We start from the raw sequence: 17,799 nt of genomic DNA, 5'->3' as shown, positions 1-17,799 counted from the left end.
ACCATGGTATTCTCAGGACCTTCACTGAGAACTGTGGGCAGTTGACACCTCTGAGCTATTTTCTATATATCTGCAGATTCTCAGACATCACTGCAGTGATTTAGCCTCACATGTGAAACAATTCTCTAAATTCATAAGGGCTAGAAATCCCCTGCCCATAAAACTTACAGGGTCCCCATAAACTTTTTCTGTCTGCCACAGGCTGAGAAATTCTACATAGAGTACCTTTACCTGAACCCGCTTCAGATCCTAGGCATAGTATTTTGCACTGAGGCTGTGTTTATCTGGCACTTTTCAGTGCTAAAACTAATGGTTTAGAGGTGTGGAAACAGTCCCGTGGTGATAAATTTTAGCATTGAAAGTGCCAGTACTGATAGGACTTCATTACCAAAAGCCTCACTCAGAGGTAAAGCTGTCACTCCCTCATTTGAGGGAATTTCCTTTCTCCCAGCAATACTGCAGCAGCTGCACTGTAACATGGGCAGTATATACAGGAGGCATGTCTACACTAGTGAACTTGGAGGCACAGCTGTGCTGCTCTAAGATGGCTCATGTAGCTGCTTTATGCCAACAGGAGAGTACCTGATAAGCTTTAAAGTATACCACTTTCACCAGGTAAATGCATGCCTCTTCTATTTTAAAGAAGGAAATGGGTACTCAGCAACAGGTCCTCTTCCACACTGGTACTTGCTGACATTCACAAGGCAAGCTTCTGAATGGCATGTAAAACAAACAAGGATGTTTTTCCCCTTACTGAATGCAACTTAGCCCTTGCAGAATGATCAGTCAAGTACTGCTTTATTGTGAAAGCTCATCTGAAGAGACAGTAGATTACATGGGATTAACAGGTGTTTGATGACCACCAAGCCCTTTCTATCCTGCTAATTTGCATGAATGAAAATGGTTCAGAATGACTGCATTAAGGGGTTTGTCTGGGCCAGAGTCTTTTGCACCAATACATACACAGGTACATCAATATACACGCTCCCCCCCCCCCCAACTACCGATGCACTGCATCAGTATAAAAGCAATTTTCCACCAATACAGATTAATGAATTTGGAATTAACACTACTGCAGGTTGCTATTTACATTCTTGTAACATTCAGATTATGGGACTACAACGTGTACAAGTCTGTTGTAGACAAACCCTAAGATAAATCACCTCCAGAAGATAGTTTATCACAGCTCCCTTCAACTTTAATTCAACTAAACTCAAAGTAGTAACTTTCTGAACTGTAAAGACTAACATGTTGTATTAGTCTTTAAAGAGCTACTAGACTATTTGTTCTTTAAGTTTTTACTGTTTCATAGTTTGCCACAAGACAGATACTCAAATGCCAAATATGAATAAAGGTGCCCCAGCTCCTTCCAAATGTATCATTAACCTATCCAGAATCATGTTTGAACTAGCTCAGTAGCTGGTTAAGCATGGCTTATTGGGAGAATTTGAATAGCAATCAGCAGGGCAGTCAGGCTGTAGAGCTTTGCATTAACTGCCTGTCAGATGATTATGCTCTGCAATCAGAAAGCAGAACACAGGAGGCTGGCTAAATAAACAGTGTCAGCAGTCAGACAATAGGGACATTCATAGCCATACATTTAAAATCCAAAGTGAAATCTGTGAGGCAGACCAGAGAGTTACTAAATAGGTAGTTATGAAAATATCTTCCAGAATAACACACTATTTAAAAATCTATTTTTCAATGTGTAAAAGCTAATGGGACATCAGCTTGGAATTTGTTCTAACTTTTCCCGTATTTGATTAAAAGTAATGCAGGGAGTTTTTTAGTGCAGCAACAGGTGAGATTTTTAATTTGGAAAAAAGAGTGCACACTCAGAAATTGGCAGTTGGCTTTTAACTTATTTTAAACTGACTAGATTTCAAATTGCATTGAATTATCTGTTCTATATTTTACCCAATATTGAAATTCAGCTTAATGTGTCAAGTACTTATCTTTTTTTTTCTTAACATCTAAGTAATTTTAGTTGATACCCCAACTGGGGATGTAAAGGTTTAACTGGTTAACCAATAAGCATCGCCCTAGCTGCTGGCTATATAGTTTAGCCAGTTAATTTACATGGGATTTTACATCACAAGCTCCAACATGGCGGTGCAAAGTACTGGTTATTTTTCTTTGCGTCAAATAATCTGAATAACTTCTGAGACAGAATGATAGATTTAAAATAGCAAGCAGCCAGACCACCTTCAGATTTGTTGAAAGAAGAGTTCCCATAAAAGCACATTCTGATCTTAAATTACTAAAACTGAATATATGCTCTCTCAAGATTGTGCTGTTGTATCTCCTATAAATATGCATTGCTACTATAAAAGGTAGAAGTAGAGGAGCAAAGTTACAAAGACCAGTCCTAGTAAAATGCAAACAGCACTTAAGATTCTACCTGTGCTAAGCAGTTTGAACTAGAGATCTAAGAGTAGTCAAGTTGACTACTTGCACTTCTATTACAGGCAGCAAGGGGGGGAAGCAGGAGCCGATGTTGGGGGAGCCAGCTTAAAAGCCAGTTTCCTCCCAGCAACATCTCCAGCCCCTGCCTCTGCTGCTATATCAGAGGCAGCAAGATTGGGGGGGTGGGGGAGAAGAGAAGGAGCAGTTCCTGTCCTTGGAGGAGCCCCAGTGAGAAGTTGTGACTAGGGATGTTAACTATTGTTTAACTAATTGAGTAGTCAATGGAATTTCCATCGACTACTCGATTAGTCAATGGGGGGGGAATGGGTGCTCCCGCTGTAGCTCCACACCTTAAATGCACTAAGAGCCTGACAGTCAAGGGAACAATTTTCATAACTTATCACGTTCAGATCTTTATTGCCTAGGCCAGTGTTTCTCAAAGTGGTCTGCAGTAGAGAAGTTAAATATTGGTTAACTGAATAGTTGATTAACCTCATGAATTCTTATCAGTTACTTGACTATGCCATAGTCCCGGTGGTAGGGGCTGGCAGCTACCAGTGTGCTTCAGCCCAACTCCAAAGAAGCCCCCTGCCACTCTGCACTGCTGCCTCTATCAGAAGCAGTAGTGTTGGTCCATGAAAGGAGCCCAGTTTAAAAACCGGCTCCCCTCACAGACCGACTGCCTGTCCAGAGGTGGGGCTGCTTGCCCACCTGGCTCCTAATACAGTTTAAATGTAGAGCTGCAGTAGGGGTAGGTCTCAGACTTGGTGTGAGCCAGGACCGAGTCAAGCTGCTGGCTAGCCTGCTAAAAATTTTACTTTTTTTGAGAGGGGGGAAGAATGCATGTAGTCTATAGCATTAACCTATATGCCTTTTCTTATCAGTAAAATCAACTACACTATTACATCCTTAAGTCTATGGACCCATTGAGAAAGTTGCTTATAGGCCACTCTGGTTTTTCTTCTTACTGGCTCTGCAGCCACAGAGTCTCACGGTTCCCATTGGCTGCAGTTTGCCATTTGCAGCCAAAGAGAGCTGCAGGAAGCAGCGTGACCCAGGCTGCTGCTTCCCACAGCTCCCCTTGGCTACAAACAGCAAACTGCAGCCAATGGGAGCCTGCAAGGCTCCTTGGCTGCAGAACTAATAAAAACAAACTGGAATGGCCTGTTGGCAACTCTGAGCAGGTCCACCAACCACTTTGAAACAGTGGCTCAAGAGAAAGATCTATGCATATAGCAAAACAGGATATAATGGGCCATGTGGTCATGACCTATTTCATACAACACTTCATGACAGGGTGACTGATTTTAATCAACTATTTAAATGATCAACTTTAATTATTTCCAACAAAGAACAAGAAATCTTGATTTAAATTTTAGTTGGGTTTTGCATTTGTACTTCAGTTTCTTTTCTTGCAACTAAACACAATATTCAAACTAAACTTGGCATTTCCTACTAACCAAGAGGCTGTCTACAGGTATTTAGACAATAAAACTGAACTTCCTGTCAGAATTACTAAGCACTGGAATTAATTGCATAGGGAGGCTGTAGAATCTCCATCATTGGAGGTTTTTAAGAGCAGGTTAGACAAACCTGTCAGGAATGGGCTAGATATTTACTGCTGCCATACATGCCAGGAACTGGATTAGATGACCTCCAGGGTCCCTTCCAGATCTATAATGTTATAGATTAGTTTACATTCAGATTTTTCATTTTTACACCTTTTTATTTTGTTACAAAATGGTGAATGACTTACTAGATTTTTTTTCCCCCCTTTGAGTTGTCACATTCTATTTGTATGGAAATTCAATGATGATTAAAAATGCACAAAAACAGCATTTACTTTTTTAACAATAGAAAACTACCTTAAATGTGCTAGATACATGTAAAAGTTCATTAAAACAGGTTTTACCTTTAAAGCTGTTGCATTAAAGTATTCTGAACTTACTGTTTCTGGTCACCATGTTCTCCAAGTTTTACAACTAGTACAAGCTCATCCCTCAAAACCTGTTTTTATTCCTAGATTAGAAAATAAAAACAAGCCTTCCAGTTTTATCAACTCTCAAATGATTTCTCAACTCTGAATACAGGCAGTCCCCGACTTACACGGATCCGCCTTACATTGGATCCGCACTTACGAACGGGGCTCTCTCGCCCCGGAGCTCACAGGCAGCGGTCAGCCACCTCGACCTCCGGGGCGAGAAAAGCTGCTCCCGGTGCCCCTGGTCTGCTGGGGACCGTCTCCAGCAGACCAGGGGCACCGGAAGCAAAGCGGGTCCCGCGCCAGAGCAAAGCCTCAGAGGCGAGGCACCCCGCCGCAGCAGCTTTGCTCCCCGTGTCCCTGGTCTGCTGGGGGGGTGCGCAGCTAGTGTGCCCCCCCCCCCCAGCAGACCAGGCTTTTGTTGTGGACCCTGGGGCAGAGCAGCTGGGGCGCTGCCGGTTGGTCCCGCAGCGCCGCTCTGGGCACTACTGGACCAACCCAGCAGCACCCCAGCTGCTCTGCCCCAGGCATCCTGATTCAGCCACTGCTGGTCAGTTTCAGCAGTGGCTGAATCAGGACACCTGGGGCAGAGCAGCTGGGGTGCTGCTGGGTTGGTCCAGTAGTGCCCAGAGCGGCGCTGCGGGACCAACCGGCAGCGCCCCAGCTGCTCTGCCCCAGGCATCCCCAAGTCAGCCGTTGCTGAAACTGACCAGCGCTGACTACAGGAAGCCCAAGGCACAGTTGCTCTGCCCCAGGGTTCCTAGAATCAGCGGCTGATCAGTTTCAGCAGCAGACAACTTGGGGTTCTTAAGTTGAATCTGTATGTAAGTCAGAACTGGCGGTCAGTTTCAGCAGCGGCTGAATCTGGATGCCAGTTCCGACTTACATACAGATTCAACTTAAGAACAAACCTACAGTCCCTATCTTGTACGTAACCCGGGGACTGCCTGTAAACTAGTAATTGTCCCAAACTGAATGAACTGAAAAGAAAATATTCTCTGCACACCTGTGATAAAGGTAGATACTCTAAATGCCAAACCAGCTTTTGACATCTAACTGTAGTTCTGGGTGCTTAGTCAGCAGTTTCCATTAACAGTTCAGCAGTAAAAACTTGAAGTTGTACATGGTTGCATTTAAAGTTAAATGCAAAAATATATAACAGTAAATTTAGGCCTTAACACAGATCTTTTTAAAAATTTAAATAAACTTCTCTTTGCAATTTTTTTTAAATCTAGCATGTTTCGTATCAACAGTTCTGTTTTTAGCCATTAGATTTCAGGTTCAAATTATTTTATATATGATTTAGAACTCAATTCCTCCTATTATTGACACTATGTAAATTGAGATGTTATATTTGACTGGTACAGTAGACTCCCGATAATCCGGTACCTTTGGGACCTAGGTGGTGCCAGATCATCGGCTATGCCAGAGTATCGGGAGGTACTCCACCGGAGGGGCTTTGACTGATCTGCTGGGACCCGCACTGTGTCCAGGGGGTGGGCAGGGAACAGCACAGCAAGGGGCGAACCCTCTGCTATTTTGCAGGAAGGCAGGGGAAACCCCACGCTGCTGATGAGAATCTTCAGGAGGGGAGGGGAGTGGGCTCCCCACCCCCCAGACTGCAGTAGTTATCCCTGAGCAGTGGGTGAGGGGCAGCACTGTGGGACCAACCAGGCAGCATCCCAGCTGCTCTGCAGCTTCCCCAAGTCCACCGCTCGTCAGTTTCATCAGCTGCAGTGGCTGACTTGGGGAAGTAGTGTAGAGCAGAACAGCCTGGGTGCTGCCAGGCTCCGAGCAGGGGGGGTGAGGGGTGGCGCTGCGGGACAAACCAGGCAGCACCCCAGCTGCTCTGCTCTGCCCCACTTCCCCAAGTCCGCCGCTGCTGAAACTGACAAGCAGTGGACTTGGGGAAGCGGCAGAGCAGCTGGGGTGCTGCTTGGTTGGTCCAGCAGCGCTGCCCCTCTTCCCCCTGTTCGGCACCCAGCAGCACCCCAGCTGCTCTGCTCCACAGCTTTCCCAAGTCCTCCGCTGGTCAGTTTCAGCAGTGGCGAACTTGGGGAAGCAGCACAGAGCCGCTCCAATTGTCCGGCTGGCCAGAGCACTTCTGGGTTCCAGTTGGTGCCAGACTATCGGGAGTGTCGGACCACTGGATGCCAGACAATTTGAGTTTTATTGTAGTTCAAAGGGAATCTTAGTCTATACCAGTGATCACCAACCAGTTGATCGGGAGCTACCAGTAGATCTTGGAGCCTCTGACAGGTGATCCTGACTGGTTTGGCTAGAAGACTATCAAGCCTGGCACTTGAGCTGCTCCTCCCTGCACTGCCATATTGGTCCTGCTCAGAAGCTTCCAGGGGCATCTCTGAGGTTCCTGCTTGTTGTGCAGGGTGGGTGGATACAGAGGCAGGGGAGGGGGCATGGATGTCTATCCTCCATCTTCACAGAATGAGGAGGACCAGGCCTCAACAAAGGGATGGAGTAGGGGTATTTGGGTTTGAGGTAGATCCTGAACTGACTTAAATTCAAAAAGTGATTTTATGCTTAAAAAGGTTGAAGACCACTGGTCTATACTATGTTCCTTACATAGAATCAGAATTTAAGTTCCAGCCTTTTGTAGAGGATACAAAAGCATTCTATGGCCAACAGCTTAAATCTAGACGCAAAGATTCAGTTAATATCCCTAACTTAAAAAATGCCAACCAAAACATTAAACAGACCAGAGTACACAACTACTCTATGACTATGGTTTGACTGCTGCAGTACTTGGAAATTTGCATGCTTTACTTGTTGAAACTTAAGTTTAGATCTCTCAACCAACTTGGGATTTGTGCCCTGCTTGACTTTCTGCCCTGAGGTTAACATTCACTGATGAGCCACTCTAGATCAGTGGCTCTCAACCTTTTTTATTAAGTGCCCCATTTCAAAAATAAAATAAATAAAAGTACCTCCAGTTTGACAATTTTTTCTACCATTGCAACACATTTGTTTAAACAACTTAATCATAGCCAGGCAAGTGATGAAATTTTTGGGTGTAAAAGTACAAAAATTATAAAGCACTGTAAAACTTAAAACAAATTCAGTTTTTGCCAAATTTCAGTTGTGTTGACGTAAATCCCCCCCCTCCGTCTTGTATCAAGTGCCCCTAAGGGTACTGGTACCACTGGTTGAAAAACACTGCTCTAGACAGCTTGAACCCTTTTCCAGATCAGAAGCTTTTCTCCCATCCCAGAATGCCAGCCTGGCTATAATCAATCCAATTCTTCCAATAACCATTTCTGCCACCCTCTGAACATAGGATGCCTTTTTAAATCAGATCTGCAATGCCAGTTATTCAAATTAAGATCCAGTTCTACTGCAATATCTGCAAGAAGTCTGCCAACCAATAAATGCTAGATGGAACAGGAGTTAGCAATAGCTTCCTACATACCAAGTTGAATGGTCAGGATGATGATTGAAACCTTAGTTCCATGGATTTTTATATGTTCCCTTTTCCCTTTCAGGCCATAAGCACTAGAGAACAGGAATGGTTTACAGTACCTAATATTTTGTATCAGTACTAGGTATATTCAGAGACCTGGTACACATGCAGCATTACGTCTAAGACTATTTGCCTGAACTACTAAATATGTAAGCTACTTTTTCCATACTCATTATGAAGTACTAAAAGCATGTAGAAATTTTAGATGAATTATATATGTACCTACAACTAAAATTTGAAACTGCTTTCCTCCTGACTTCAAGCGTCTTAATTTAATATTTGTGGCAGATGCTTCTGTTAACCACTTTTACAGTCCAAGCAATCAGAGTACCCAGGCAAGAGAACACCGTACTGATGACAACCGCCCAACACTAATCGAAGACCAGTCTTTGATCAGTCTTAAACACAGGTTTGTCTTAAACAGTACCTTGACAAAGCAAGGCAGCCACAGTTCACAGTCGCTGTCCCTACTAGGAAAGGCAGAAGCACATGTACAGGAGACTCAGCCTTCTCCCCCCTGCAGGACTAGGGGTGGAAAAAGCGCCAGCACATTACTGAAATGCCCATTGGGTGACAACCCCAGGCCCAAACCTCATTGGCTTGAATTTGTCAATGAGAAAGGAGAGGCAGCCTGATTTGGAGAGAGGCTGAGCCAGGAAACTCACGTGTAATCGCGGTTCCAGCCACACTTAGCACTGGGAGGGAGCTACTCCTTACCGCCTGCCAGGCTGTCCCACTGCGCCACAACTACTGACTAGGGATCTCCCCGGATGAATGGCCTTTGCGGGGAGGGAGGTTGCTATCTGAACCGGCTCTACTCATTACAGGGAGTTGGAGCTGCTACGAAACCCACCGTGAGGCAACCCCGAAGCCCTGCCTCTACAGCAGAGGACAAGATCGCTCCTTTCCTAATGCAGGCACCATGGGTGGGGGAAGGTAGCGGACACGCTTTCCGAGGAGGGTCTCGACACAGGTGACAACCTGTGTCACTCTACGGGTAGCTCAGCCCTCTCCTCACCCCGGTCGCTTGGCAATAGGGGACTCCGACATAAAGGCGGCTCCCTCTTGGGCTTCGTCACCAGGGGAAGGGCCACGCGACAGCCGAATCTAGACTGAAGCCGCAGGGTGCGCAGGGCAGCGGCCTCTGCAGCTGCGGCCCCCTCGCGTGCAGCGCTGCACCACTTGCCGCGGCTCCAGCCCTCACCCCGTCACCACGTTGCCAGCAGGGCCCTCGGGACTCCACGCGGGGAGGCGGGTGTCATGGCTTCTGCGCTGCGCAGAGACCCGGCACTGACTAGCACCTTCGCCGGGCGCGCTGGCTAGAGCCAGTAGGGGACGCGCCGCGGGCGGGCTGCGAGCCAGGCGCTGCCCGGGGCCCGCGCTGGGGCCCTTGGAGGGCGGGGGAAGGTCACGCGGCCCCCGAGTCCGGAGCGGGCAAGGGCAGGGAACGTGACTCGGGGCCAGGCCGGGCCTCAGGCCGGTTACCGCTCCCCGCCCTCCCCAGAACCTCACCCGGGAAAGAGCCAGGCGCGCCCCTCCCCCCAGCCCAACCGCACCCCGGCGCGGCTCGCAGCGGCTGCCCGGCTCTCGCCCCTGCCCGCAGCCCCCCCCTCTCCCCCCGCGAGCCGACCTGGGGATGGTGCGGAGGTCGCCGGACCCCTTGCTCTGGTGCGGCTCCTGCGGCGCGGGCTGCTGCTGGGCGAACCACACCTCCAGCAGCTTCTCGGTCCCTTCGAAGAAGTGTGCACCGTTCTCCTCCATGGCGCGACAGCTCGGCAACCAACAACCACAGAAATTAAGCCCAGCCCGGCGGCCGCTGCTGCACGGGCCGCGCCGCCGCCGGCTCCCCGGCCGCGAGTCACCTTCCAGTGGATGTTTGTTACGTGACCCTTCAGCCAAACCGGCAGCAGCGGAACCGCCCGGGTGCGCGGCGGCTGCGGCGTGAGCGCGGGGCTTACAGTCCGGGCGGGCGGGCGCGGGGCAGGCGAGGCGGTTCGGTTCCTTGTAGTCCGTATTTTCCCCTGTTGCAGAGAAGAGCGTAGGGCTAGCGCTAGCTAATGTCGCCGGCCATACTGTGTAAGCGAGGGAGCGCCGCGCACGCAGCCGCTTTTATTCTCGCCGAGACCAGGGACCGGGCCTCCGAGCGCGGCCATTGGACAGGTGTCTCCCGGCCCCGCACTCTCCCGATTTCCATTGGACGCTGAGCCTGCCTGTCAGCCCCACTCCGCCCTACACAGCAGCCCGCCCAGAGAGAGCCGTGTGAGGAAGAAGGCAAGCATGGGAGTGAGCGAGAGAGAGCGCTACGGGGAAAGCAGGAGTGTGTGGGGTGTGAGGGCAGGGAGCGAGACGGTGTTTTAAGAGTGAGATGGGGGGGGGGGGGGGGGGGGATGTCTGTTCCTGAGGACGAGGGAGAAGTGTGGCTGGGGGTACTTGTGTGAAAGAAAAGGGGGATCTGGGAGAAAGGGGAAAAGTAAGAGTTTCGGGTGGGTTTTTTTCAATGTTGTACAAACCCCACTGTCTGGAACTAAATCCAAATTAGCCACGTGAAAACAGATATAAGTGTGCCCACAAAGGAGTGTGCATCAGTTTAACTAAAACAGTGTAACTATTTCATTAAAAATATTTTAATTAATACGGTGCAACTTTTGTGTGCAAGTGTAGTAGGCAGTACAAGAACTGCCTGTGTGTGAGAGAGAACCGTGCTAGAAGTATAAAAGGGGAAGAAGGAGAGGTGAGTCTATGCGTGGGAGGCCTTGTCTACGTACACAAGTAAAAGTTTAAATTGGCAAATATCAACTTAAGGTAAATTGAAGAAGGCACTCTTAAACCGATTTAAATGCCCATGGAGATCAATAGTGCCAATTTAATGAAAGCAGTTTCTAAACTAATTGAGTTAAATCAGTACAATTTTTGCATCTAGACAGGGCATGAGAGAGTGAATGAGCAAAGCACAGTACAGAGATCATTAGATAATGATGATACACAGTGCACATAATTGCTTTGATATGGTCCTTTTATTTTGCTCTGTTGTTATAAAAGGGTTGTAAAGCTGCTGTATCTAGGCAGCTGGGATTTCCTCCCGAGAAAGCTCCCAGGTGATAGAGAGCTACTGTAGTTCTGTGCCAACCACCATTTTGCAGTTTCCTGATGTAGGAAGCATGACCAAGGAAAAGAGACATTCCATATCTCAATGCCTGCCAGAACAGCACCTAGGATGACCACCAGCCCAGGAATACAGGGAGTCCAAAGATAACATAAAGCCACCATTACCATTGCACATTTTTATCCTGTGCTCAGCATAACCCGGTCAGAACAAAGAGTGAGAAACAATTCCAGAGAAATTAGTGTCCATTTTTTTTAGTGTGAGGGGGAAACATGGACACATTCTCCATATGCTTCAGTCCCTTTACATGAGGTGTGGGGAAACTGTGGCCCAGGGAGTGGATGCAGTCCTCAGCATGCCTGGATCTGGCCCCTCAGGCTCAGGGCTCCTCCCAACATTGGGGAGCCCACATAGATGAGTGGTGGTGGTGCTGTTTCTTATTTTTGTGCAGCCCCAACTGATTTTTCTGTGGGTCAGTGGCCCTGACCCAAAAAGGTTCTCCACCCCACTTTACACCATTCTGGTAAAAGGGGAGCGGGTTGTATAACATTCAGAACCAGCCCCTGAAGAATACTACTCATGTATGGGGTGGGTTTCTCATTTTTTGTAGAGCTGGCTGAATGTCTATTTTTCAAAAGCTTGAGAGGGGTAGCCGCGTTAGTCTGTACACGATAAACTTTAAAAGCAACAAATAGTTTAGTAGCACTTTAAAAACTAATAAAACATGTAAATGGTGGTATGAGCTTTTGTGGGCACAGCCCACTTCTTCAGATTTTTGTTAATCTCTAAGGTGTCACAGGATTACTGAGGGATTTTAAAGGTACAGACTAACATGGCTACCCCTCTGAGTCTATTTTTCAGCTGCCAAGAGAAATTGTGTATCTTGGGACAGGAGGGCACAAAACTGGTAATGTGTTGCGTGGAGTTGACTGATATACTGTTGACTGATATGCTTATTCTCCGTATCATGTATTTCCAAGGCCACTTTAAAAGGATACAGATAAAAAAAATAGTTGCTGCTTAGGGGATGAATGACTTCAAAGACATTTGCCCAGTGTTTGCTGTTTTTATGCATTTGTACTACTCCCAACACTGCTCTGCCCTCACACAGTCATTTTGATTTAGTAGCCTCAGTTCTTCCATTTCTATTTACACATAAGGCAGCAACAACCACAGTCATCTCCCTGCTTCAGTGGCTCTAATGTTAGTGTTCAAAATTTCTCTCTGCAAACACAAATTGTTCATTTACCTTATGGAAATTATGGTTTGTTTTTATGTCTCTGTAACTAGCATTGATAGTTCTCATATTTACTTGATAATTATCTATTGTAGTGTCTATATCTAAACCCAATCAAAATAGGTCAAGGCATGGGTTTTATATGTTTGTTATCTAGAGGGTGGATGGTGGATTTCTTGTACACAACCAGTTGATATTCAGATGTATTAAAATATCTACTAATAAAAACGCAAGGTATCGTCCTTCCATCTGACCCCCTTTTAGGAGCCCAGTAAAATTCTGATGGCAAGCTTGGAGTCTACTAATATTTTTCCAAGTGCAATGATTAGAACTTACCTCAGGTAAAATGGTAAGGACATAGGTGTATTTAATGGATCAGACAGATTGATTAGATAAAATTACTGTGATGGAGCAGCAACCCTTCACTGGCAGAAAAAGGGGTAAAAAGCAGCTCTAGGGAGTATACACTGGAGACGACCAATTAGAAATGGGCTGAGAGAAGTAGCCAGTCATGGTCTGGCAGGCTCATATAAGAAGGACTACAGGGCAGAGCAGACTTTAATAGCTAATTAGAGCTTTATGGGGGAGAAAACTAGGTTCCTAGCAAAAAAAGAGTGGTAATACCTGGGACAGAGCAGGGTCACAAGCAGGGACTGGGGAAGCTAGAAAGATCTGGCTTGGTGCTCGGGTCCACAGGTTGAGATTCTGAGGTAAAGGCAGAAGTGGCCCCTAGGACAATGGACTGCAGTTACTACTGAGGGAGTAACTGGATAGAGATTTACAGATCCCTTGGAAGAGGGAAGGATGGAGCGCAGCATAACTAGGGGCCTGTTTCCTGAAGAGGACGCTGTGGTACGTGGAGAGAAATGTTCCTGGAAAAGAAGTTATCATGGTGAGACATCACTGGAAGAGGATGCACTGGGCAGCAGAGTCAATCTCTAGGATATCAAGGAGATGCCATAGTGGTGAGTGAAGCCCATTACAATAACATATTAACTAATAATATAAAACATGCAAGTGCATAACCAATATAAATAAAGGATTGGTTTAATTTCATTCATGAGACTATTGAATAACTTCTTTTCAGAAGGGATGCACAACATTTTCAGCTTAGTATGTATCTTGTTATTCAAATCCTGAAATGTCCCCATTGTGGGGACAAGATCTCTAAGATGAAGTAAATATCAAAGGTTATGATGACCCAGACAAATATAATCGGGGTAGACATGTCCCCAAAATCCTACAGACCTCTATCAGATAAATAAGATTGATAGGTTTGTTACTGTTAATAAATAAACAAGTTTATATAATTTAGAATGTAATGTGGGATCTTGTATTTGGTCATAAAATATTATTTGCTAACAAATAAGAGGAGAAGGTTGTTGGTAATAGTATTGAGTCATTCTGGCTATAAATGAGTGTATGAAGACTAAGTCTTCATCTTTGTTAATGTATACCTTGTTTGTACATGTAGTGAAAGCATTGGCCTGATACACCTTAGTGTACATCACTCGGCTATGGCACTTTATACCTATACTAAATAAACCTATTCCTTAGATCTGAATTCAAGAATTAGTAGTGGCTTTGCTACAATAAACAGCAGTTGTCTGCTTTGCTAGCTTTGTAAGGAACCTGCGGGCCTTTTGGGTGGTCCAGAAAATGTCCTTACAATAACTTTAATATTTAGCTATGCCTTGCATCATTCTGCATTTGCTGAGCAAAGACAAATAGTTCTGACCAGAATTATGAAAATTATGCCTTAATTTCAAATACAATTATTTTGAACTTCCCACAGTTTGCTTTAAATGTATTATTCAGTAGCTAAAAAGAAAAATACATAACACTGAAGATTTTTAAAGGCTATTTACACCAGTACACCAAAATTTTCAATTTTGATCCAAGTGATATGAACTAAATAGCTTATCTAAAATCCGGTAAGTGCCCAGTTGCCACAGTAATGAATTATACAAATAATTTTTTAATTCTCACAACACTGCAGTGATAGGATACATTTTATTCCCTTTTCACAAGTGGAGATACTAAGACAGTAGTTGGTGGTCTAAGTTTTATAGGAAGAGCTTTTTTTAAGTGACTTCTCGAACATCTTGCAGTGAATACATGAGAAGCAAAGGGTATGTCTACACTAGAGTTTTTTTTTCAGAAAAACAGCCAGGCACATGTGTATGTGTGGGCCCCAAGGAGGGCCAGGCTGCTACTGGCTCCTCTGCCGCCCATGGGGGGGAACCCACTGTGGCTGGACACTTCTCTTGCCTGTTTGTCTGTGGGCTGGGGGAGGAGGAAAGGGGAATCAGGCAACATGGTTCCCTGGGCACCTCAGGACCCCTGTGAGGCAGGGCCTGCTGTGCAGGCCACACATGGCCTTGCTCCCAGGACATCCCCCCCTCCTCTGGCCCGAGGACTGTTGGTTGCTGCTCACAGAGGAGGGCATGGCCTCAGGGACAGTGTCTGCATGGATGACTGACCGCCTCTCCCTCTTTGTTTTCTCCACAGCTGGACCAATCGGAACTATGGGGATACCGCCAGAGCCCAGGGTATCCGAAAGCGCGCCAGGGTCCATGAAGATATGGCAGCATGTCAGTGCCCTCCACGAAATGAAGCAGACCCTGGCATAAAAGATCCCGGAGGACACAGAGTGGTGTAACCGCATCTAGAACCAGCTCATGCAGCAGTGCGATAGCATGTGTGCCATCATGAGGGAAATGATGGCACACTCAGCTGCTGTTGCTGCTCCTGCTTACCACCCTCCTGCCCTCCCGGCTATGCCCATTCCTCCTCCCCCTGCCTCTCCAAGCGATGCCCATGCCCCCTTCCTAAGTGATGCTCATGCTCCCTCCCCCTGCGCCATCCCTGCTCCGCCTCCCCTCTTACCCACCCCCATGTAGTTCCAGGACCCACCCAACCCCAAGTCCGATGAAGTACCCTCACCCAAGATGGCACATCCAGCCAGCAATGACACCACTCTGAGCCCCCCTCCCAATCCAGGTTAGGCGCCCTCCTCTCCCTCCAGGTTAGGAACTCCTCTCCCCTCTGCTCCCTCCTTTTTTTTCCCTAAAATACAAATACAAAGTTTGTTTTCTTCAAAACCAAACAGGTGTGTTTACTGAGAGTTCAGGGAAGGGGCAAAGGGAGAGGTTGTGGTGGGAAAGGGATAGTTCAGCAAGCCAGAGGCTCCTAGTGGGGAGGCCATGGGGAGAGTTACTGGAGTCCTTGAGAGAAACTCACCCTGAGGGCCTCCCGGATGTGCACCCCGGCCTGATGGGCCTATCGGATGGCAGCTGTCTGTGGCTGCTCAAACAGTCTCCCCTTGTGGCCAGCATCTGCTGCATACCCCGGCAGGAAGGCCTCCTCCTTCTTTTCCAGAGTGTTGTGGAGGACACAACATGCCGACACCACCTCGGGGATGTTGTGCTCCCTCACAATCAGACGGGTCAGGAGGCACCTGAACTGCACCTTGAGGCGGCCAAAGGTGCACTCCACCTGGATCCACACCATGTTCAGGTGGGCATTAAATTAGTCCCTGCTGGGGTTCAGGTGGCTGGTATAAGGCTTCATTAGCCATGGCATCGGGGTAGGCCACATCCCCCACAATGCACAGTGGCATCTGCACATCCCCAACCGCAAAGTCCTGACGGGGGAAGAATATGCCCGCCTCCAGCTTCCCATAGGGGCTGGAGTTTTGAAAAATCTGGGCATGACGTGCCCTTCCCGACCACCCAACAAAAATGTCTGTGAACTGTCCACGGTGGTTGACCAGGGCCTGCAGGATAATGGAAAAGTAGCCCTTTCAGTTAATATATTGGCCTGCTTGATGGTCCGGTGCTTGGATGGGGATGTGTGTCCCATCAATGGCTCCCCCGCAGTTGGGGAACCCCAGGGCAGCAAATCCAGCCAGAGATGGGTCCAGGTCTCCCAGGCATATGACCCTATGCAGCAGGATGGAATTGATGGCCCTCACAACCTGCAGGAGACAAACAAACATACAAAACAGAGAATGAGAGAGGGAGTGCCTGAGCCCTTGGGAGGTGCCCGTCCCCTCTACTCCCCTACCCTCCCCTCCCTCAAATTCCCCAAGAGCCACCGCCCCAGCAGCAGGGCTGTGTGAGGGCAGGATGGCACAACCCCCCAGGGATGGGGCTTCCCCCCACTCCACCCTCCCACACCCCAATCCCTTCTTTCCTGAGGATCGCCCTTTTCCAGGACTCCCCGCCCTTCAGGGACTGCAGCCCGAGAATGCCTTACCTCCATGAGGAGGGCCCCAATGGTGAACTTCCCCATGTCAAACTGGTTGCCCACTGACTGGTAACTGTCTGGGGTGGCAAGCTTCCATACAGTGATTGTGACCCGCTTTTCCAAGGGGATGGCGGGCTACATGTGGGTATTGCGTCATAGGGCAGGGGCGAGCCAGGCACACAGCTCCAAAAAGGTGGCCTTCCTCCTGCAGAAGTTTTGGAGCCACTGCTGGTTGTCCCACCGTTCCATGACCAGCCAGTGCCACCAGTTGGAACTGGTGTCCAGCCTCCAGAAACACCTCTCCATTGAGGGTTGTGGAGGGAAGGGTGTTGCTCCCGCACCTAGGGAGAGGGTCCCCAGATTGAGCTTGGGGTTGAGCTTGGTCAGGACCAAGAAAGCAGCTGGCACAAAGTGCTGCAGAAACTAGAGTATGGCTGTGTGGGGCCATCACATGCCCAGAGGCAGCTCTGGCTTCATGGCACAAAGGAAAAAGCTGTGGCGTCCAAAAAAGCTGGGCAACCACAGCACACACTGCAAGAGCATAGGTGTCCCTCGAAGAGGTAGGCAAGCACACAGCAGAAGCAGAGAAACTGCTGTCCGGGGGGGAGGGGGCCTTTAAACATGTATCTGTGCAAGGCTCCAGCACTAGCACTCGGAAGCAACTGGTGACCTAAAGCCCTGGCTGAAGTGGATCCGGGTGGCCTTTTATGGGAAATAGATTCCAATCAGTCTGGACGCTCTCTTTCAAAAAAGCAGATCGCTTTTTCGATGCGCTTTGGCAGTGTGGACACTCTCTTTCAGAAGAAATTTTTTCAGAAGATCTCTTCTAGAAAAACTTCTTCCGAAAAAAGCCTGCAGTCTAGACGTAGCCAAAGTGACTCCCAATTCTACTTCCTTCAGCTCATGTCGCCTCTGGAATAAATACTGTATATCTCAAAAATAAATGTGTAATTAAGTAAATCTTCAATTTATTTCTCAAATTACACTTTTCGCAAGGATTTTTAATTCATCTTTGGCAATGATTGTCAACTATTTAGGTATTCATGCGTATTTGATTTAATTTACTGTTTGGAATGCCAAAGGAAGGTGGGTTTTTTTGTGGTTGAAACTATTATTCGGGAACATGCTTAGCTGAATAGTTGTTGCAGTGTGTTTTAGTTAACTTTTCTATATATGGTGAAAGCTTTGTTACCCAGCACTTTGGAAGAATGGCGGTTGCCAGTTAAACGAATGTGCTGGATAACAAAGCTTATTGCTCTGCTCTCACCCCCTACCAGTACATCTGACTCCTGGCAGCTAGTGGCAGGCTGAAGAGGAAGGAGGTGCCTGCTCATGATTTCAGC

At 47.4% G+C, this 17,799-nt stretch overlaps 1 protein-coding gene and 2 long non-coding RNA genes across 6 annotated transcripts in view; 1 reads left to right on the top strand and 2 right to left on the bottom strand.

Annotated features, from left to right (window-relative positions):
- AMD1 (adenosylmethionine decarboxylase 1) overlaps window positions 1-9,939 on the bottom strand; it is a 35,321-nt gene extending 25,382 nt beyond the window's left edge. Inside the window, exon 1 of the mRNA XM_006123206.4 lies at window positions 9,496-9,939. Coding sequence (XP_006123268.1) covers window positions 9,496-9,626 — 131 coding nt within the window. The 5' untranslated portion in view covers window positions 9,627-9,939. The remainder of the gene's footprint in view (window positions 1-9,495) is intronic.
- Window positions 9,940-10,001: 62 nt separating this feature from the next.
- On the top strand, window positions 10,002-15,365 carry LOC112545822 (uncharacterized). 3 transcript variants are annotated; one of them, XR_012902202.1, is made up of 3 exons: window positions 10,002-10,136; window positions 12,990-13,170; window positions 14,717-15,365. It is a non-coding gene; the product is annotated as an uncharacterized LOC112545822 (long non-coding RNA). The 3 variants fall into 3 exon arrangements; XR_003089367.2 differs by having other exon boundaries at window positions 10,002-10,148; XR_003089368.2 differs by lacking the exon at window positions 10,002-10,136 and adding an exon at window positions 10,279-10,667.
- LOC142827514 (uncharacterized) overlaps window positions 15,294-17,799 on the bottom strand; it is a 34,472-nt gene continuing 31,966 nt past the window's right edge. For both annotated transcript variants that reach the window (XR_012902199.1, XR_012902200.1), the window contains one exon: window positions 15,294-16,184. This is a non-coding gene — a long non-coding RNA (uncharacterized LOC142827514). The remainder of the gene's footprint in view (window positions 16,185-17,799) is intronic.

The sequence above is a fragment of the Pelodiscus sinensis genome, chromosome 3 (assembly GCF_049634645.1).
Source record: "Pelodiscus sinensis isolate JC-2024 chromosome 3, ASM4963464v1, whole genome shotgun sequence".
NCBI lineage: Eukaryota > Metazoa > Chordata > Testudines > Trionychidae > Pelodiscus > Pelodiscus sinensis.
The sequence above is the reverse complement of the archived record's forward strand: the minus strand, read 5'-3'. Positions and strand labels throughout refer to the sequence as shown.